General features: G+C 43.3%; 1 protein-coding gene across 1 annotated transcript; it reads right to left on the bottom strand.

The window, feature by feature from the left end:
• Positions 1–18,291: 18,291 nt before the first annotated feature.
• LOC132884280 (paraneoplastic antigen Ma1 homolog) lies at positions 18,292–19,197 on the bottom strand. Its single transcript, XM_060918110.1, has one exon. The coding sequence runs from the start codon at positions 19,195–19,197 to the stop codon at positions 18,292–18,294; it is 906 nt and encodes a 301-aa protein (XP_060774093.1).
• Positions 19,198–23,361: the final 4,164 nt, after the last annotated feature.

The following is a 23,361-nucleotide window of genomic DNA, read 5'->3' as shown; positions in this document are numbered from 1 at the left end:
CTTCTCAGCCTCCCAGGGAAAGTTTACTCCAGGGTACTGGAGAGGAGAATTCGACCAATAGTCGAACCTCGGATCCAGGAGGAACAATGCGGTTTTCGTCCTGGTCGCGGAACACTGGACCAGCTCTATACCCTTCATAGGGTGCTCGAGGGTTCATGGGAGTTTGCCCAACCAGTCCACATGTGCTTTGTGGATCTGGAGAAGGCATTCGACCGTGTCCCCCATGGTATTCTGTGGGGGGTGCTTCGGGAGTATGGGGTTCGGGGCTCTTTGCTAAGGGCTGTCCGGTCCCTGTACGAACGGAGCAGGAGTCTGGTTCGCATTGCCGGCAGTAAGTCAGACCTGTTCCCAGTGCATGTTGGACTCCGTCAGGGCTGCCCTTTGTCACCGGTTCTGTTCATAATTTTTATGGACAGAATTTCTAGGTGCAGCCAGGGGCCGGAAGGAATCCTGTTTGGGAACCACAGGATTTCATCTCTGCTTTTTGCGGATGATGTTGTCCTGTTGGCTTCTTCAAACCAGGACCTTCAGCATGCACTGGGGCGGTTTGCAGTCGAGTGTGAAGCGGCTGGGATGAGAATCAGCACCTCCAAGTCCGAGGCCATGGTTCTCGACCGGAAAAGGGTGGCTTGCCCTCTCCAGGTTGGTGGAGAAGTCCTGCCTCAAGTGGAGGAGTTTAAGTATCTCGGGATCTTGTTCACGAGTGAGGGAAGGATGGAGCGTGAGATCGACAGGCGGATCGGTGCAGCCTCCGCAGTGATGCGGTCGCTTTACCGGTCCGTCGTGGTGAAGAAGGAGCTGAGCCAAAAGGCGAAGCTCTCAATTTACCGGTCGATCTACGTTCCGACTCTCACCTATGGTCATGAGCTTTGGGTAATGACAGAAAGAACAAGATCGCGGATACAAGCGGCTGAAATGAGTTTCCTTCGCAGGGTGGCTGGGCGCTCCCTTAGAGATAGGGTGAGAAGCACAGTCACTCGGGAGGAGCTCGGAGTAGAGCCGCTGCTCCTCCACATCGAGAGGAACCAGCTGAGGTGGCTCGGGCATCTTTTTCGGATGCCTCCTGGACGCCTCCCTGGGGAGGTGTTCCAGGCATGTCCCCCTGGGAGGAGGCCCCGGGGAAGACCCAGGACACGCTGGAGGGACTATGTCTCTCGGCTGGCCTGGGAACGCCTCGGTGTTCTTCCCGAGGAGCTGGCCGAGGTGTCTGGGGAAAGGGAAGTTTGGGCTTCCATGCTTAGACTGCTGCCTCCGCGACCCGGTCCTGGATAAGCGGAAGAAGACGAGACGAGACAGTTCAGTCTCTGATCATTTTTTTGAGCGGCTCTTTTACGACTATAATTATTTTTACAGAGATTATTTCAGTTTTTCTTTGTACAGGAAATCATATATTGGACGCCGTCCGGGAAGTAAGCCATTGACCAGGAAACATGACCAACCCTGATTTAGGAGTACTTATCAATATACTTGCACTCAATTTAAACTAAAATCATGTTAAAACAGACAATCATGCCCATTTTGTCAATTTGTGCAAGTAGGTGTGATGTGTCTAGATGATTGACATTATCATTTGTGCTTAGCCTTAGGTAAATGAAAATACCTACTAGAACAACAACATCTCTTTTTATTTGCATCCCTCAATGACGTTTCTGCCTAAGGCTAAGGTCCTTCTTTCATTTAGTCTAATGAGGCTAATTTACTCAGTTCATTTTTCTTTTTGAGTTTGATCTGTTGAGCTTGAGCTCTCGCATTCAATATCAAACATGTCTAGACTTTGGCTTTGATCTAGTCTGGGACATTTCCATCAAAAATCTGACACAGTCACAGTGTTCATCCCAGATATCACTGTCAGATTTTTAACCAAAACAATGAAACAGATTTTGTTTTGTTTTTTCTTTTGCTCTTGCAAACCATCATAAAATGCTGTAGGTGGGTCCACGCAAATGGCACTGTGCACACACACGTGTAAAAATGATCACACACTATCAATACTCACAGGTGAAATGTCCATCCACAACCTTTGACTTGGCAGTTTGTACAGTTCACTGCTGCACATGCAGGCATTTTTCTTGTAATTTTTCTCACCAATTACATCAATAATTTGACGAGTTTTGTGTAGCTTCCAACTGTCAATGACCATTCTGCTCCACGATGTGAGTGGGAAGATAGCGGTCAGATGGTTTCACTCTGACGAGCCAATGAGCTTTCCAGATTTTTACGGAGAGATCAGTGCTCCAAACATGATTTACCGAGGCTAGTGGAGCTTGTGGACACATTGCTTCTAAATTGTTGTTAACAACCCTAATGATGCCAAGTGTCAAGCATTTGGGTATAAAATAAACTGGATCATTGATAATTTTATGTGACCTGCTTTTGTTCTTATTCACAGAGAAAATAGATGTTTTTAGACTGCAGGAATCACACTGCTATGACAACAGGACTGTTTACTAGTATCTGTGTCAGTACTGAACCTGCATTATCTAGCCGAGTAGATTTAAAAAGAAGCCTTTATTTGTTACATGTACACTCAAGCACAGACTGAATCACACAGTGAAATTTCTCCTCTGCATTTAACCCATCTGAAGCAGTGAACACACACAAGTGAGCAATGAGCATGCATACATATGCACATCAGTGGTCAGCTATGCTACAGCACCCGGGGAGCAGTTGGATGTAAGGTGCCTTGCTCAGGGGCACCTCAGGCCATGGCTCCTATATACCTAACGACGTCTTTGAACTGTGGGGGAAACCAGAGAACCCAGAGGAAACCCACACAGAAACAGGGAGAACATGCAAACTCCACACAGAAAGGCCCCCGCCAGCCACTGGGCTCAAATCCAGGACCTTCTTGCTGTGAGGAGACAGTGCTAACCACGACACCACTGTGCCGTCCTAAACGTTGAAACTTCCAACAAAACAAAACAAAACCCCACCATTAAGAACTCGTAACATCACCTTCTTAACATGCATACCAAGTTTCAAATCTGGATCATGAATAGTTTTGGATATATGCTCCGGAAATGATCATTGCTCTTAGAAACTAAGTCAAAATATATTTTTTATGTAAAAATTTGAAAAAAACTTTTTTCAAAAATCCAAAATAACAAAAGGCACCAGTTCACATGTTGCTTGATATGTATACAAAGTTTCATGAAGATATCTTCAGTAGTTTTAAAGATATGGCCCGGAAACGAAAATGTGGCCCGACAGACAGACAGCCGGATGGATGGACAGAACCTGTTTCTATACCCCCCACCAAACTTCATTTGGGCAGAGGATAAAAAAAGAACCAAAAATACTGGTTGGATTTTTTTTGGTTGAAGTTCTCATCACCTGAAAACCACTGGCTGCTCTTCCCACATGAAGAGCCTGGAGATCAGTGGGCTTCAAGCTTCTGTTGTGGCCCCAGGCTTCAGCAGCTGTGCAAAAACTAAGGTTCCATAGCTCAGTGGTGAGAGCAGTGATTTAGTAAACCAGGGGTTGTGAATTCAATTCTCATTAGAGCCTGTAAAATTGTCTCCAAATCTTACTTTTGTGGGTGCTAGGACATGACAAGTTTTAGTATCGGGTGTAAACAAACCACAGCTGATGGATTCTCAATCCTCCCTGCCCTTCTCTTTCAGGAAATGATAACTTTTTATTTATTTATTTTTATTAAAACAGAGAAAATGCAGTGAAAAGGTACATTCCAACATCCATGCAGGTAAACCTAGGCCACAAATGGACATCGTCACTCCAATCGTTTCGAGCAATTTTGCACAGAGCATAACCATAAATAAGCTAACTTCTGTCTGTATCTATCCTTTTCTTCTCTCTGACTTAGATTATCCAAGCAATCCGGTAGTAGTAAAGCTTTTTTAGCGGAAGCTTTCTTAGAACTACAGAAATCTGACATCTTAAACATTATTTGCCTTCAGTATGTAAACAAAGTTCACTTGTCCCCCAGGATAAGGGTAGTAACGGTTGCTAACATAAGTGTGACGTCAGTGCAAGGGGTGTGTTGCAAATTTTGACAATGTGGCACAAAGTTATAGAAGGGAATTTATTTATAATCTTACTATCTGGTGTGACCCAGATGAGGATGGGTTCTCTTTTGAGTCTGCTTGCTCTCAAGGTTTCTTCCTCATATCATCTCATGGAGTTTTTGGTTGTTTCTCAGAGACAAACCCTTAAATGTTGCATGAAAAAAAAACCTTCAAGATTGTTTCCCAGCAAAACAATCTTGAAGTGCTTGGTTCTAGACCAGCAAAGATTTGGTGGCACTCTGGGAACATTTTTCCTGGCTGAGAGCTGGTTCTTTGGCTGTGGAAACTTCAAGAACTGGCTCAAGATTAGGCACCAGCTCAGAACCAGCTCTCAGTGGAAAAGTGGCGACTTGGTGGACAAGTGGTATTTGAGGATCAGCAGAGGGTCCTCATGGTTCTTTTTTGGGCTGAATCTACACTAGATGTGTGTCTGTTCAAGGCTCAGTGGTTAGCGCACTGGCCTTGTAAACAAGGGGTTGTGAGTTTAATCTTCACTGGTGCCTTCAACAGACCTTCTGAAAGGAGAAAGATCAGGTTCTGATCTGAAAATATGGGGACCTGAAAGAACTGGTGCATGTATTGCTGCTTGTGAGTTCTTGCTGCTGAGGAAGGTGCAGATTCTTCAAAACCTGTTGCACTCACGTCTTTATCATTGAGCCTTTGATACCCTCAACAAAAAGACTTCAATTCAAACTCTAAAGGATTCTTATCATGCTGCACATATTTGTAAGTTCCCGGTTACACAATTCCAATTTTTGACTATACAGTATAGCACTAGGAAACTCAGGACAAGAAATCTATGAAATGTACACAGAAAAAGCATAAGGTTAAGAAAATTGCAAGTTAAAAAAGACAAGAAGACAGAATCATCTATATCCCCTGCCCTATATACCAACTTTCAAGATATTATTTGTCACACTTTTCAAGTTCTGCTGCAGGAAACCAACCCTACCTCTTTACACTGACCTCAGCAGCCCATGGCATAAGCCCACCAGACCTTTGGTCCAGGTGAGCTAAGAATTAAAATTTCTCACATTTCTTATTATACCTTATAAATTATACCTTTTAAAACTAGGCATGTTAAATAGTTTACTAAATTGCATTTTATTACGAGACCGGGAACATGTTCTGTTTAGTTGGTAAAGTTTGGCTCTTTGAGTCCGCCATTACACGAACGCGTTCCTGGTAAGTTACTGTTCATTCAAAGAAGTGACGTCATATGCGAAATGCTTGAAAGTTCATGGCATTTCTGGCTTCATCTGCTTTGCAAAGTGTAATGTTTTTACCAATTTTTTTTTTATTCTGCAACAGAACTAAAACCAAAGCATGCCTCCTAAGCGGTGTGTCCTTCAAGGCTGTTCAAGTGTAGCCGATTAAAAAAGCAGAATTTTGATCCATTGTAGCCCAAATTCGGCAGGACACTTGCGAAACGAAAGGGTTTGATTTGTACCGACAAAGAGAGGTAACTTCAAGCCAACAGGACAGTTTGGTGTCTGCTCCATACATTTTGAAAAAGATAAATTTGTCAGGCAGATTCATATAGAAGGATTTGAGTGATGTCTTGTACCCAGAGCAGTTCCTACGATCTGGAAACAAAAGTCAGAAGTACCATCCCAAAGAGCTCACCGCACAGTAAGTGTCAAGCTTGTGTTTAGCCTGTTGCTTGAATTTATGAGTTGTCCATCAGCATCGCCAGACCCATTTTACTGGGGCACGTGCCAGTAGTCCAGCAGTCCAGGGTTCCTTTATTTTTTTTTCCAACAGGTCGACAATTTAAGGCAAAAGCTTAATTCATTTGTTCACGTGCTGCTGGAATTTCATTATATCCTTCAAAGGTTTGACTTTTTCATGTCTGCAGGATCCTGCTCAAAGTTTGAGATGGTTGCATGAGATGTGTGGAGAAAAGCAGGTTCATGTTACTTTTGCTTTCTTTTGGCATTGAGGAGTGTGGTTTGTGCTTGTCCCTTGGGAGACAAAAGCAACTTAATAGCCACTCATCACACTCCCAAAAAACCTGCTCGTGTTTTATGGACATGTCGATGTCTTCTAACAGCCATATATGCCACTGCTGAGATATGATGCAGGCCTAGAAATTCATATATTTTTTCACCAGCCAGCCGGACTAGTTACGGTACCTTCCAAAGTAACTAGCCAAACAGAAAATCAACTCGACAAAATTTGTTCATGTATGAATTTTACTTCTGTCAAAAATAACACAAAAGAGAGTAGTTACCATTGTACATGACTAATGTGCATTTATTTCAAGACCCGAGTATTTTAATACTGTTGTTAAATACATAAATGAGAACAACACAGAGCACCATAATATAATATCAACAAATAATAATATATTGGAAAACTTGGCAACTTGGTGTATGAGTATTGAAAACAAATATACTTACTATCATGACTATAGCACCCAAAATATGTCCAACATGCTTTCTGTATTTAACCATTTATGAGAGAGAAAGCATTAGGAGCTTCATATTCACTAGGAATCAACTTGAAAAAAAATAATTATTCCATAAAAATCGTATCGCAGCCAAGGCCTACCCTGCTCCCACATTTGCTTATAAGTCCTTCTCATATGCTTTATCGGCGGCCTTTTTCTCCTCTTCAGACCGAGGTTGCTTTGTCCCCGTCTCTGGCGGTTTCTGTACACCTTTCAGAAAATTCTACATCGCAACGTAGCTTTGGCAGATGTAGATGTAAACAACAACAAAAACACGTGTTTAAATGGGCAATAATGTGGCCACATCTATTGAATTTGACAACGTGATTACCACGATATTCAACAAGATGCGTTATATGCATGTGCAGAAGTGAAAAAACCGACAGCCTGACTCGTACACGATATGATTCGGAATTCTTCGTTTTTTTCCGTCCTGCTGATAAACACATCGATTAACACAGACACAGCATATGCTTAATATGTGGAGGCTTTAGTTGACGGTGTGTCTGAATCCTCACTTCATATATATTTTTTATTTTCAAGTAGTCAGCTGGGCTGGCTAGTGACAAGAATTACCCGCCAAATGACAAATTAAGTCACCTCGGGCCACCGCGAATTTCGAGCCGTGTGATGGATGGCTCTTTTTAAAATAAATGACTGAACAAGCATCGAACTTATCACTTTGCAAATATGGGTTAACCAACCCATAGCTTTTAATTGCTTAATTTTATTTGTACCTATGGCACCATTCACCTAGCCTAACAAGTACACTGTGTTCAAATGAAAGAGAAATTAACCTTACAATAAAAAAAAACTGTCAACCCCATGAATTACAAACAATTTAAAAATACTTATTTAGCCTATGTGAGGGATACATGACTCATTATCAGTGAAGGCCTTTACAAAATGTGATATTTTGCCAGATGCTGCATATTTTAAGTGATGAATGCAGTATGTGGCTGTATATGCTAAGATGCCAGTCAGAATATGGTCTAATAACACTTTTCCACTCAGCCAGATTTACTGTGCTGCACTGCACAGCTGCACTGTTTTGATACTTGCGTACATGAGGTAAGATTTGACACGAGATTTGATCAAAGACTCCACTCACGTGCACATTGATAAATGCCAAACTTTGCATGGAAATGAGTGTATGTCCAGTTTTCTTCACCCAGTATGTTCAATTCGTAAACAAGGGTCATATTCATGTTAACCTTCCTGACACATTAACAAAATTAACACTACAAGTGTTGGTCCAAACTCATCCATTGATGTGCAAGAAGTTAACAGTTTGTGTGAGTTTTAAGACACCCTATCTTAGAGTGTATACACTTATTATGCACTTTTATAAAATAAACATAAATTTATCTGTCAAATATAAGAAAAAAACACTGAGTAACCAGGTTATTAAAAGTCCCCACAGGCCTAAAATGTTTCTATTTGTTTTTCACATTGATTTTGCTGGTTTCTCTATCACAGTAAAGATGGAAACAGATCTGGCATGATTGATCTTAGAGGGATTTTTTTCAATATAAAAAACTAACATTGTAACAGGGGTTAAACACATTAAACACGTATCATTTCTACTTGCATTCACATAGAACAAAGGTGACGGCACTCTGCCCCCCACCCAGTTTAATACCTGCCTACAATTTGTTTTTTTGGAACAAACTAAATAATTCAGAGAACAGATAGCTTGAGCATATCATAGCTAATAATTGTAATTCTGTGTGGTTTATAATATGCTTGTATGTCCAGAGCAACTTAGAAAGGACCAGCAATGTTCAAAAGCATCCAACTGAATATTTATTTTGAGAGTATATATTGAACTGCCATGCCCCATATATTGCTAAAATACACTATTTTTTTTTTCTAAACTTGCAAAACAAATCTTGATGGGTAGAAATATATTTAATAATATATTTTGAGTTCACAAATTGTTTACATCATTTTACGAGTAGCACAGGCATCAGGATGAGAGACAGAGAGACTCAAGTTTGTAAAGGAAAGGATTAACTGACTCAGGGAAGGTGGAAGTGTGTAAGGCACACACACAACTGCAATTACAACTTATATACAATTCACAGACAGACTGAAAACACACACAAAATAATGCATGATATAAACAAATCTACAGGAGGTGTGATAATTATATAGTAGGGGAAAGTCAAGAGCAAGAGTTGGCTTAGAGATTTCTTTTTCAGGTTCCTTTCTATCTGAATGATTGGATGCATGTACTGCTGCCATTCTATTATTCATCCATTTCATCTTTGTAAAAGGCCACTGCCTGAGCTCCCATCCAGCAAAATAACATGCATTTGTATGTGCATGCATAATTAATTAAAAATAATTAAACTTGAGCACTATGTATTGTGGGGAAAACTGGCCAGAAAAGGTCAGGACCTTTAATTCAGAGTAGTTCACACCAACACCTGACACAATTGCTCTGATAATGTCAATAAAACATTTCTGAAAAATGTAAATTTGTGAATTTACTGTGATAAATGTGTCCTTGTTTAAAGTTTACCACATTTAAACCCTCTTTATTTTAATTTGCTTTTACTTTTAGCTGCAGATGTTACCACAACCTTTGTGTGTGTGTGGTTAACTGATAATAATTTGGTAAAGAGAGTATCTTTGATGAGGTTTTAGAAACTTCCTGTGTAACTTTTGTATGTTTTTGTAAAGCCTTTCATTGACTCTGTATTACTGTGCTCCCTCTCTAAGAGCACAGTGATAGAGCACAGAATCTGAGAGCTTTAGACCTCTGATAGTAAGTTCAGTGGAGTCTCTGGTTGTTTTTGACTCTAATGGCCCTTTTCCACTACCCTTTTTCAGCTCACTTCAGCTCGCTTCAGCTCACTTCAGCCCGACACGGCTCGCGTTTCGACTACCAAAAACCAGCACGACTCAGCTCGCTTCAGCCCTGCTTAGCCCCTAAAACTCGCACCGTTTTGGAGTGGGGCTGAAGCGAGCCAAGCCGTGCCGAGTGAGGCTGGGGGCGTGAGCAGACACTCCCCTGTGCACTGATTGGTGAGGAGGAGTGTCCTCACATGCCCACACACGCCCCGCGAGCGCGCTGGGATCTGTAAACACCGCAAACCCGGAAGGAGAATAATTACGAATTACGAGAATTTCTGAAGCCTTATGCGCCTCGCCTCATCTATACACTCTTGCCAGTATCTGTTGGTGTTGTCGGTGACAACAAGCCACAGCACCAAGACCAGCAACACTAACGACTCCATGTCCTCCATGTTTATTGTTTACTATCCGGGTCGTGAGACTACCGCTTAAAAGATCACTGATGTCACTGTTTGCGCTGCTTAACGACATCACCTGACGTCCACCCACTTTCGCTAACTCCACCCAATGTGTCCACCCACTTCCAGCCAGCACGGTTCAGCGTGGTTGTAGTCGAAATGCAACTCCAACAGCCCCGCTCAGCTCGACTCAGCACGGCACGGCTCAGCCCGACTCAGCCGCGTTGGTAGTGGAAAAGCGGCATATTCGACGATCAGCAGGAGTGCTCCCAGAACTTGATCTTGACCTCGTGCCTTTATACAGTAAATACTGTGGTGTGCTGTTTGGATATTGTTTGTACCAGTAAAGATCAATGTATTCACTGCTTGACTCAAATGAACATTTCAGAGTAACAGTGTCTGTTTCTTTCCTGACAATGGCATCTTCATCTGTCGGCCACATTTTATCTGCAAAACTGCCTGTTGTAAAGAGGAACATGAAATAAATCTATGAAGTATTTTGGTAAACAAACCAAAAACAATCATTTCAAGAATGTATGCTTAAAACATGGGTATTAAGGAATATAGTTAATTATCTGATGAAAGTTAATTACCTGTAGTGACAGTGAGAATCAGTGGGATGTATCTCACTATGTACAGGAAGTTGTATAGTTGAGCCATTTCTGAACACAGCTCTGTGAGGATCCTGTATAATAGTGCTTGCTGTATGTGCTGAACTTTACACATGAGGGAACACATTTTTAGAAGGCCACACCCAGGAAGTTCTGCTGTTGGAGCATAACTTTGTACAGATCATCACTTCACAGTATCAGTCACAGTGAACTAAATCACCAATACAACACAGAACAATCCCACTGTTGCTGATCAACTCACTGCATCCAACTTCACCTCTTAAATAGATCTTTTGGAGTTAGAGGACTGTGATGTATCTCAAGATTTAACATTTTTACAAAAATATAACCCTCTTTTCAGTTTTGTTTTATTTCATTGGTCCATGAACAAAGAATTATAATTACTGTCCTGTTTAAGTGGCAATTGTAGTCTTTTTTTAACTCCTGAAAATAGTTCTTAGCATCATAAATAGTGTTTACACAACTACTGTGAAAAATAGGTTCAGTGACCACTCCAGGTGAGATTTTTGTATGAAAGATGAAGTTCCAACTGCCATTATGGTCATTCGCTAACAGCTGAACCATATCTGAAAAAAGTTACTATGTCATCTAGGCATCATCTTGAAGGCAAGCATATGCTGCTCCAAAAATCTCAATGTACTTTTCTGAATTAATGCTGTCATCACAGAGATGTGTTACCAAGGGCACTGACACAACCCCATACCATGACAAACCAGGGCTTTGAACCAGAATTTTTTTCCTATTGGTTCGTTCCGAACAGAAACGGAATTTTAACGTTTCCGGTTTTGGGTTCCACCATTAAATAGACGTTCCCGAACCGGTTAGAACAAAAAAATTTCGTTCCCGGAACGGTTAATTACGTTCCCTGTCAGCTGTTTAACAAATGGCTATAAAATTATGTCTCTGTCTCATCCAGCTTAAGCCAAATGTAGGCTAATTCTATTACAACCTTCATTAAATAAGACAAGAAATAATTCAAAACAATTATTTCAAATGTTGGTGATTTGGATTCTCAGTATGTCTTCCCATCTACACAAACAGAAAAAGTGCCAAAAATGAAAGAGAATTCGTTTAGTGTGTTACCAAAGGCTAGTCAGGCCCTATAGAGGGCTACCGCATGACGTCACCGCGCCGCGAGATTTTGTTAGGCGCCATATTGGAAGGCCAACCCTGCATTCATGTGCTCTGGGAAGATGATATTTTCCAGTTGGGAAGTGGTATTTACCAGTGTGTTGTGTTCACATGCTTTTGTTGTGGTTGACAAATTAAAGATGGTGGACCAGATTCAAGTTAGCAATAGTTAGTTAGCTATCGTTAGCAATAGCGTCTGCTCTGGATAGGTAAAAACAAACCATAACCAGTGTTGGGCACGTTACTTTCAAAAAGTAATTAGTTATAGTTACTAGTTACTTTTCCCAAAAAGTAACTGAGTTAGTAACGGAGTTACTTTGTCATAAAAGTAACTAATTACCAGGGAAAGTAATTATTCCGTTACATTTTGTTCCCCCTCAAAAAAAAAAATCAAATTCAATTAGTGTAATCATAATAAAAGTGAATGTTAAATGTGTTTAATGACTGAAATTGACACTTAACAGAACCAATTAGTAATGTTATCTACACTATATTAATATGTAGCCCATCCTATTACCATTCAAATAAATAAGAGGACCAAAGTGGGTTCGCGCTAAGTTATAGCAAGTATTGGTACCTGTCAGTGTAATTATCCTAAAGCGAGTGGAGTCTGACAAGTACTATACGGAATTTTCAAAAGGAAAAATATTTATTCAGAACACCAGGTGCACACTCAATAGCAACATAAATTGTTGTCTGTGACCAATGTTCAAAAGGGTAAATAAAAAAAAAGGAAAAATCCCAACCAATACAATACAAACAACACTTATGTCACCCCTGTGTAAACCAGCAGAAATAAAATAACCAAGGATGTTACACACTAGTTGCGTTCATAAATTTCCCCGTAACAAATAGTAAGTGCCCCTTTAACCAAACAAAAGGCTTCCCCTTTACAAGTAAATCCGTCACACGGTCGCCCCACTATCACTGTAAACTAAACAAATGTTTCCCCAAGCACTCAGAGAAACCGCGACGCTTACTTCACACTTTTAGTTACAATCACACAAATGCACCGGTGCACCAAAAGAAAAAACAAAAGAAAAAGCCGGCTATGAAAATAACAAACGTTGCAGGCCTGTTGCGTCTCACTAGTTTTGCTTCCTTCCAAAAGTCTGTTATTACTCACGACACCCAGCGAGCTGTAGCGGGATGATTTTTATGTTGTCGCATATCGCCCATGCAACCATCCGACACGAAGCGCGAGCCTCCCTCGTTGCCCGGATGAACCACTGACTTTACCCGGGTCGTCAGTGGCGCTATAAGGGGTGCATTGATCCCTCGATGGTTACCTGGTGGAACCTCAGACGTGCCTGGTAGTCTGAGGCGCTAACCAAGCAACGTTCGCTGTCTTCTTTGTCTAACTATAGCCAACAACGGCTGCGTGGCTATGCACTTAACTAGCTGCTGGCACAACTCATGTGCGTTGCCTTAACTCGGTGTCCACCTCGCAATGTTTACAACTAGTTGCTGCCCGGTATTAAAATCAAGCCTCCCCAAACTCGGATGGCTTGGTTCATCAACAATAAACTGTTACAAATTATCAGTAACTGAGTAAATAATGAAATATTTCTCAAACTTTAGCCTTCTCCAAGCAGCTTGCCCGGAGCTCCCCTTTTATTCCTCCTTTTTTTTTCATTTCCCTCCTTCCTCCCGCGATAACTTCATGAACTCACGTATACAGTATTTCCCCTTTTACTCTCTGATGGAACATCTCTCATTAAATCTTATCTAGGTGCTTTCACAATGTTTTAACAGAAATAAAAAACAAAAATACAAATATTCTGCTCATCATAAATTTTACCACCATTTATTACTGACAATAAATTGACATGCTAAGATGCAGTCACGTGACTCGGAGATGGCATCCGGGTTACACCCTCCCCCTTCAAATGGTCTGTATGTCCCCATCAGACTGTTGAAACAATACGAATCATCAAACATGCAGCCTTGGGGCTGTGCCCCTCTTTGTTGATCAATACCCGTAGACCCTTATGCTGAATAACTAAAGGGCGAGTTGAAGGTTCCCCCAACTCATCATAGGTAAACCGCAGCACAGGCTTTGTGTGTCGCCTCTCTCTCAGGGCAGGCTGTTTTACACCTTGACTGTCAACAGATACAATGACACTGTCTGTATCATCGGTAGCACCTTCTAGCGGCTCTAAGTGAGCTTGTTGCCCATCCACATCATCACTGTCCAATACCACCCCAGTATCTGCTTCTCTGATAGGGGAACTCTCATCTCCGCTATTATCAAACTCTCTACTCTCTGTAGCAGGTTGTGTTGGCGGAGGGGAGGGTACTTCCAACACATCTTGGTCTCTACTTTCTATGCTCACAGATCCTTCAAGAGGTGGGGTGAGGTAAGGCTCTAAACTCACACTCGCTCCAGGGGCATAATAATCATCACTATCAGAGGAACTGGACTCATGGTCAGTGTGTTGTGGGCGGTGACTATTTTGTGTTGCCCTGTGTTTGTGCCGTGTAGACACCCCCTTGTCGGCTGGCCCCGGTGCCTCATTGCCATTAGTCTGTGGATAGGGCAATCGTACTAACTCGCCAATGGGTAATAAATGATCTCTATGTAGAGTTTTCACTGCCCCTGTTCCCATTTCTGGTCGCACCCGATAAACTGGTAAGTTTGGCAACTTATCAAGGACTACATAGGGCAGTGAAGCCCATTTGTCTTTCAGCTTCTGCCTCCCAGTTCCCCCTAATGCACGTATAAGTACTCTGTCCCCCTTTTCCAGAGCCTGATGTCGTAAAGTTAGGTCATAAGCCCTTTTGTTCTTTTGATGGTTCTTTGTGGAGGCTTCCATGGCCAACTGGTATGCAGTTTTGAGGTCACGCCTCAGGTTGTCAACATACTTCGGGTGAGTGACCGCCTCCTCACTGTCTAGCACTGCCTGAAAACACACATCTATGGGCAGGCGGGCCTCTCTCCCGAACATTAGAAAATAAGGGGAGTAACCTGTGGCATCATTTTGGGTGCAGTTGTATGCGTGCACAAGCATGGCTATTTGTTGGCTCCATCTTTGTTTCTTTCCAGGATCTAGAGTACCCAACATGGACAGCAGAGTACGGTTAAACCTCTCAGGTTGAGGGTCCCCCTGAGGATGGTAAGGAGTCGTTCTAGACTTTCGGATCCCCAACACTCTGAGCATCTCTTTGATCAATCGGCTCTCAAAATCCCTCCCTTGATCGGAATGGATCCGAGCGGGCAAACCATAATTGACAAAGAACTTCTCAACCAATACTCGTGCGACCGTAGGTGCCTTCTGATCCCGAGTTGCATAGGCTTGTGCATATCTTGTAAAGTGGTCTGTCACTACTAAAACATTTGCGATTCCGCGGGAATCTGGCTCGATCGATAAAAAATCAATGCACACCAGCTCGAGTGGTCCACTACTGGTAAGCTGATTTAAGGGAGCCACACGTCCAGGGAGAGTCTTCCTAGCTACACATCTGCCGCAGTTTTTTATGTAGTTGGCGATGTCATTTGCCATCTTAGGCCAGAAAAATCTTTCCCTCATCAATTCAACGACACGTTCAATGCCCAAATGGCCTCCATCATCATGTAGTGACTTAAGGGCAGGGACTCTCAACTGCTTGGGTAGCACGAACTGGGAGATCTTCTTCCCTAATTTCCTGACAGTGTTTCGATATAGCACCCCATTCTTGATAACGAGACGTGGCCACTCTCTTCGTAAGGCACCAAGTTCTGGCGAGTCATGTGGGGAGGCACTTTTACGTCCTGCTAGCAGGGCTTGTTTCATTTTAGTGATAGTGTCATCTCCATCCTGTGCCCCACGCAACTCTGCTAAACTAAAGGGCTCTAAATTCCGTTCGTTGACCTGGACTGTGTGAACATACGCCTTCGGAACGCACTGGGGTGGTGCACCCAACTGATCAATGCATCGTGTTGCGGGGTCACGGAGCAAGGGGGCATGAATGGGCTTACAAATGGCTTTCACCCCAGCAGGGGAGATACACTCAACCTCACCGGCTATATTTCGGGATAAAAGGTCAGCATCAACATTTTCACGGCCTGGTCTGTATTGTATGCTGAAATCATATACAGACAAGGCCGCCAACCACCTATGGCCACAGGCATTCAATTTGGCACTAGTCAGGACGTAAGTTAGTGGATTATTGTCGGTGCGTACAGTAAAACGAAGGCCATAAAGGTAGTCGTGAAATTTATCGACTACCGCCCACTTCAGCGCTAGAAATTCGAGTTGATGGACTGGGTAGTTGTGTTCTGATCCACTGAGCTTTCTGCTTGCAAATGCTACTGGTCGCAACCCTTCTGGGTATTCTTGGTTGAGCACAGCTCCCAGGCCATCAAAACTGGCGTCCACGTGCAGTATGTAAGGGCGTGTTGGGTCAGCGAATGCTAAAACTGGGGCCTGAAGCAAGCAAGTCTTAATTTTTTGGAATGCCTCTGTACAAGCAGGAGTCCATCGGTCTCCAAACGGCTCGGTCTTGCTCAAGTAAAGTTTTCCCTGTTCATTTTGTTTTGGTCGCCCCCTTCGGGGGGGTTCATAACCTCTCGTCAAATCAGTCAGGGGGCGTACAATTGCCGAGTAGTTAGCGATAAACCGTCTGTAATAATCACAGAACCCTAAAAATGACTGCAACGTCTTTAAGTTTGTGGGCTGTGGCCACTGGGACACCGCAGTAATCTTGTCTGGGTCTGTTGAGACCCCATCTTCAGACACAATGTGTCCAACATACTTAACGCAGGTACGAAAGAACTGACACTTATCAATGGACACTTTCAGACCAAATTCTTCCAGGCGGTCCAAAACTTTAAGCAATCGCTCTTCGTGCTCTTCAAGGGTGCGGCTGAACACGATTACATCGTCCAGATATACCAGGCACTGTAACAGATGCATATCTCCCACTGCTTTCTCCATCAAACGTTGGAACGTTGCAGGAGCACCCATGATGCCCTGCGGCATTCGTTCAAATTGATAGAAACCCAGTGGGCAGATAAAAGCTGTCTTCTCCTTGTCCTCTTCAGACATAGGAATCTGGTAATAACCGCTTCTCAAATCTAAAACGGAAAACCACTTGCTCCCGGATAGGCAGTCGAGTGCATCGTCTATCCTGGGCACGGTGTACTGATCAGGAATAGTGCGGGTGTTTAGGGTTCTGTAATCAATACACATGCGAACTTTGCCACTCTTTTTCCTTGCCACGACGATGGGCGATGCGTATGGGCTACGTGATTCCCTAATTATTCCGGCCGCCAACAACTCCTGTAAATGGCGCCGTACATCATCAATATCCCCTGGAGCAATGCGTCGGGACCGTTCTCTAAAAGGTCTGCAGTCTGTCAGCCTAATGCGGTGCTCCACATCTTTTGCCAACCCCACATCCCATTCCTCCACGGAGAACACTTTGGTCCTTTCAGCTAACTTCTGAGCCAGTCTGTCTTGCCATATCTGGGGTAACGGGGAGTTGCCAAAATCAAACAGAGCTGGATCAATGGCATCCTGAGTTGATGGAGCCTGGGCAAGACCAGTTACCACGTCTGCTTTATGGATCTGAGCGATGACTGTCCCTTTGGGAATGGATTTTGTTTTTAGTGAGACATTCTGTAGGAGAACTTTACAATGGTCTTTATCCAGGTCAGTTGGTAACAACACACAAGGAGGTAAGGCCACTCCCTGTGGCAATGCATTCGAGCTATCTACAACCAGTATGCCCGGAGTTCCTGCACCGTCGATCGTGGCCTTGCCAACAGCTAGACAGGATTCCCCAGGTGTCAAGGTAAGTGGCCCTGGGCCTACCCACTTCACCTGTCCCACATGATCAGCCGTAAGACTTTTCATGGGTTCGTAGCTCAGTGTTGGGAGACCAGTAGTCACTCTCCAGGTTGTCGCGGGGTGACGGCCACTTGATCTGATACATGCCACACGTTCATGGCGGAATGCCCTCGCATTGGTACCTATGATCACGGGTACTTGGTCTGGCCCTTGAGGGTCAGGACAAACCAATGCTAAGACTGTCTGGGTAAGGCAATTGCCCTCATCATCTTCAATCTGCAGAGAGACTGCCACATAACCCAGGTATGGGTAGCTGCTGTCACTTAAACCCCAGATACACAAACTAGAAATGGGCTGAATGGTAAGATGAGACAAATGTTCATGGTACCACTTCTCAAAAATAATAGTAACCGTAGACCCGCTATCCATTAGAGCCATGCATGCCTGTCCCTCTATCTTCACAGGGCTCAGAGATGGTTTTCCCACCAACCCATCAGGAAGGAGGGAGGCGACTGGGGTCTCCACGTGACTTTTCTTTGCAGGGCAATGTGTATCTGCAGAGGCGGGTTGATTCTGGGAAAAGTCGTGGTCTTCACCCTTTTGCTTACGCAAATTGCGAATAAGTCGAGTGATGACTTTAGCGGAGTCTTCTTCAGCATTGCACCGAGTGGCTATATGTCCATCCTGCCCGCAGCGATAGCAAAAATACTCTCCTAACCCACTAGGAGGCTGCGCCCTCCTACTGCTAGCAGGCACTGGTTTGCTATAAGAGCTACCCGCACCCTGGGGCTTCCATTCTGGGGTTGTACTGAAGGGCATACTTCGGTGGTTCACAGCCATAATCTGTAATTGTTGCTGTAGGTCAGATACCTGTCTTTGTAATGCCCGCACCTCACTGTCGTTGCCCATTTGATTACTGGGTGGAGCTACGGTAGTCTCTGTCTCCCTGCTGGGAGCTGAGTGTCTTGCTTCGTTAGCTGTCAGCTTCGCAACCACCACTCTGAGCTTATCCAGTTCGGCTCAGAGCTTAGCTGCATCTGTGGAACTCAGCGGCTCATCATCATTTGTTCTAACCTGCCGTATTGTGGCTTTGGGGTTCGGGGGCGGTGACCTCTGTCTCACTGACTGCTGATCTTCCTCTTCCCGGATTTCAGTTAGCAGCTGTAAAAATGAAGGGGGTGAGTCCTTGCGCTCACGGAGGCGTAGTTGTACCAGCATAAGGTCTGACTCGATTGCCCCTCGTAGAAGTTGTTCAATACGCACCCGATCTCTCTGGCTAGCTGCTACACCACCCCTAAAAACAACCTTAGTTAATGCATGTTCAACGCGGCGCAGAAAGTCTGACAATCGCTCTCCTTGATTTTGGCAAAGTGATCTAAATGTATAATACAGGTCCTCTCCGGATACAGAAGAGCCAAAGGCCCGCTCCAAGGCCTCTAGATAGTCTTTGGGTGTTGCTTGAGGGTCACTAGACCTAACCGCTTGAGCTATCTCTAATGCAGGGCCTTTTAAGCTCTCAATGATGCGTTTGCGTTTTTCGCCAACAGAGCACTCACATTCATCCACCATCAAATGGGCCTGCATCAGCCAAGTGTCGAGGGTTTCTTCCCCAGCTGGGGTTGGGGCGTTTCCGGAGAAAGCTCGTAACCTCCGAAAAGCAGTGTTCTCAGGTACTACCGGTCGTTGTGTTTTCTCTAAAATATCCCCTATGGACTTTAGGAACTGCTGCTCGGTTGTGAGTGGTGGTGACGCAGTCTGCTGTACAGGCTTTGGGGTCACACTTTCTTCTTCTTCTGAACCGGGCACACTGAGTGTCCAAGGCTCCCCTCCCGTGCTAGGTACCACATCTAGTGGAATTGCTTTTATATTCACCACCTCACTACAAGCACACAGTACCACTAATCCATTAGTTTGGGGATCGAACATTTTTCCCTTCACTTTAACCCGACCAAGGCGTTTAATTGAATTGAGAGTTTCTTCCAATGTGTCATTGCTGACATCAGCTAAGACACGACGGACTACCAAGGCATGTTTGGGGTCTAGCCCCTCCCCCTTACACCAATTGACCAAAAAAGACATTGCTACTGGTAAGTTATTATATTAAACTAAACTACTCCACTCACTTATTACGTTAGCCACCAGCTTAAATACTATACCCACTGCTAGATAAATCCCATCCTCGTCGCCATTTTATGTAGCCCATCCTATTACCATTCAAATAAATAAGAGGACCAAAGTGGGTTCGCGCTAAGTTATAGCAAGTATTGGTACCTGTCAGTGTAATTATCCTAAAGCGAGTGGAGTCTGACAAGTACTATACGGAATTTTCAAAAGGAAAAATATTTATTCAGAACACCAGGTGCACACTCAATAGCAACATAAATTGTTGTCTGTGACCAATGTTCAAAAGGGTAAATAAAAAAAAAGGAAAAATCCCAACCAATACAATACAAACAACACTTATGTCACCCCTGTGTAAACCAGCAGAAATAAAATAACCAAGGATGTTACACACTAGTTGCGTTCATAAATTTCCCCGTAACAAATAGTAAGTGCCCCTTTAACCAAACAAAAGGCTTCCCCTTTACAAGTAAATCCGTCACACGGTCGCCCCACTATCACTGTAAACTAAACAAATGTTTCCCCAAGCACTCAGAGAAACCGCGACGCTTACTTCACACTTTTAGTTACAATCACACAAATGCACCGGTGCACCAAAAGAAAAAACAAAAGAAAAAGCCGGCTATGAAAATAACAAACGTTGCAGGCCTGTTGCGTCTCACTAGTTTTGCTTCCTTCCAAAAGTCTGTTATTACTCACGACACCCAGCGAGCTGTAGCGGGATGATTTTTATGTTGTCGCATATCGCCCATGCAACCATCCGACACGAAGCGCGAGCCTCCCTCGTTGCCCGGATGAACCACTGACTTTACCCGGGTCGTCAGTGGCGCTATAAGGGGTGCATTGATCCCTCGATGGTTACCTGGTGGAACCTCAGACGTGCCTGGTAGTCTGAGGCGCTAACCAAGCAACGTTCGCTGTCTTCTTTGTCTAACTATAGCCAACAACGGCTGCGTGGCTATGCACTTAACTAGCTGCTGGCACAACTCATGTGCGTTGCCTTAACTCGGTGTCCACCTCGCAATGTTTACAACTAGTTGCTGCCCGGTATTAAAATCAAGCCTCCCCAAACTCGGATGGCTTGGTTCATCAACAATAAACTGTTACAAATTATCAGTAACTGAGTAAATAATGAAATATTTCTCAAACTTTAGCCTTCTCCAAGCAGCTTGCCCGGAGCTCCCCTTTTATTCCTCCTTTTTTTTTCATTTCCCTCCTTCCTCCCGCGATAACTTCATGAACTCACGTATACAGTATTTCCCCTTTTACTCTCTGATGGAACATCTCTCATTAAATCTTATCTAGGTGCTTTCACAATGTTTTAACAGAAATAAAAAACAAAAATACAAATATTCTGCTCATCATAAATTTTACCACCATTTATTACTGACAATAAATTGACATGCTAAGATGCAGTCACGTGACTCGGAGATGGCATCCGGGTTACAAATATTTTTGTGGGACAATGTGAGATAAGACATCTATCAAATGTAATATATTTTTGTAGTTATTAAAATTATGTTACTAATTACTGGCCACTGACGAGGACAAATGCTTTGTTCCTCGACATAATGTGCATTGCACGTAAACACTCTTGCCTTTTATTTCAAGTAATGAAAAGTAATGGTTGTATTTCCAGTGTGAAAGCGCAGTGCTGGGCTGACCGCTCGCCATCGCTGTGTCTTCCGATTGAAAGTGTGTGCAGTAGTGCAGTAGGCGTGGCCTACCTACGTATGTTGTCCAAATCTACTCTGATTGGCTTACTGTGCCGTTGTCTCGTGTCTCCCCGCCCCACACTAAAGCAGAGTAAAGAAAGGCTGAGCGAGCAGCGTGCCAGATGAGAACAGCTTTAATAAAGTAACGCATAGTATTTTATTGTAAGTAACGGGAACGGCGTTATAACGATGTAAAAAGTAATTAGTTAGATTACTCGTTACTAAAAAAAAAGTAACGCCGTTAGTAACGCCGTTTATTTCTAACGCCGTTATTCCCATCACTGTGTGTGCGTAGCGGGAAAACACAATCGACTCCACCCACCTAGAACATCTTAGCAAATCACGATTTGTTCTCTTGCATTCAAAGGGTGAATGGGAGAATGTAAAAGCCATATTGGTACATAATTATTATTATATATTGCGGTACCGTGTTGCCAATGCTCATGTTGTCAAGGCGCCCATATCAAATTGTAACGCATCACGTTACTTCCTGAGTAACGGTAACGGCGATACAAATATGGATTAAGTAACTGAGTAATTATTCCGTTACCCAAAATGTGGCTCCGTTAGTAACGCCGTTATACTCTAACGCCGTTATTCCCAGCACTGACCATAACAACGCATTTTTAAAGGAAACGGATTTCTAATGTATTATATTACACTTGTTAATGACGCAACATTGCATAGACACCAAAAACTACCCACTAGTACTAGTAAAAAAAAAACTTTAGTAGCGTACAATGCTTAGCATTCAAGTGTCTTGTACCGCTCGCCGCCATGTTGAAAAGGTTAAAGTTCATCTCATCTCGGCAACTCGTGTATCAAAATTTTCTACGAGTTGCCCAGTGGAAAATACCACAAGAGGGGGCGTTCATGTGTGCTTCCCATGTCGGCGTTTGGTATTTACCATAATTCCCATAGCACATGAATGCAGCACAAGTACACATCTATGCAAGTACATACATACATAAAACAAACTACACCTGAAATGTAGCCAGGGCCGGTTCTGCCCTAATCTGGACCCGGGTGCAACATCGCGCAACCCCCCCCCCCAAAAAAAAAAAAACCAAAACACCAGTCTAAATCAGGACAACCATCACATAACTATAACTATAAACATTTTATATCAACTATTTTAACTAAATGGGCTATAATAAATCAGCCTGCAGGCAGCCACGGCGGGCTGCCTCAGAAAAGTAACCATTTGTCCTACCTTAAAACTCATTTTGCATTTTCTGCCTCCTTTTTTGTATTTTCGACCCTGCGTTTATTTTCTTTCCTTTTCTGAAAACCCGATTTGTGTCCAGACATTTTGTTCTGCTACCAACGAACTAACTCGTCAGGTCTCGTCTCTCGAGCCCGCGATGATTCCCGTGGGAGGGGCAACAACTGATACATTTTTACAAACAGCCAATAGAGAGGTTGCAACGTTCAGGCTCTTCTTTGCTCAGACACTCATGGCTTTTTTATTTGTAGGCTACGGAAACTTTGAGGAACGAAATAAAAACCGGTATTAACCGGTTACCATTATCTTTAATAAGCGTTTCTGTTCCGGAACATAAAAAATAATAAAGTTTCTGGTTTCGTTTCTGTTCCATGTGAAATAGAAAAAGTTCCCGGTTTTCGTTTTCGTTCCTTGAACCGGTTCAAAGCCCTGTGACAAACCCTGACTTTTGGATTTGTTGCTGGTAACTGGATGTAGAAAGTAACTTTGATGTAGAACTGGATGTAGAAAGTAACCTTTGTAACAGGACTTTGATTTGGCCATTCCAAAACATTAACTTTATTCTTCTTTAACCATTCTTTGGTAGAACGACTTGTGTGCTTAGGGTCGTTGTCTTGCTGCATGGCCCACCTTCTCTTGAGATTCAGTTCATGGACAGATGTCCTGACATTTTCCTTTAGAATTTGCTGGTATAATTCAGAATTCATTGTTCCATCAATGATGGCAAGCTGTCCTGGCCCAGATGCAGCAAAACAGGCCCAAACCATGATATTACCACCACTATGTTTCACAGATGGGATGAGGTTCTTATGCTGGAATGCAGTGTTTTCCTTTCTCCAAACATAATGCTTCTCATTTAAACTAAAAAGTTCTATTTTTGGTCTCATCTGTCCACAAAACATTTTTCCAATAGCCTTCTGGCTTGTCCATGTGATATTTAGCAAACTGCAGACAAGCAGCATTGTTCTTTTTGGAGAGCGGTGGCTTTCTCCTTGCAACCCTGCCATGCACACCATTGTTGTTCAGTGT

This window comes from Neoarius graeffei, chromosome 1 (assembly GCF_027579695.1).
Source record: "Neoarius graeffei isolate fNeoGra1 chromosome 1, fNeoGra1.pri, whole genome shotgun sequence".
Taxonomy (NCBI): Eukaryota; Metazoa; Chordata; class Actinopteri; order Siluriformes; family Ariidae; genus Neoarius; species Neoarius graeffei.
This window is presented reverse-complemented; position numbering and strand designations above follow the sequence as displayed.

Excerpts from the sequence above, each read along its gene's own strand:
- LOC132884280 (XM_060918110.1), bottom strand. The coding sequence starts at position 19,197 with ATGTTCGATCCCCAAACTAATGGATTAGTGGTACTGTGTGCTTGTAGT.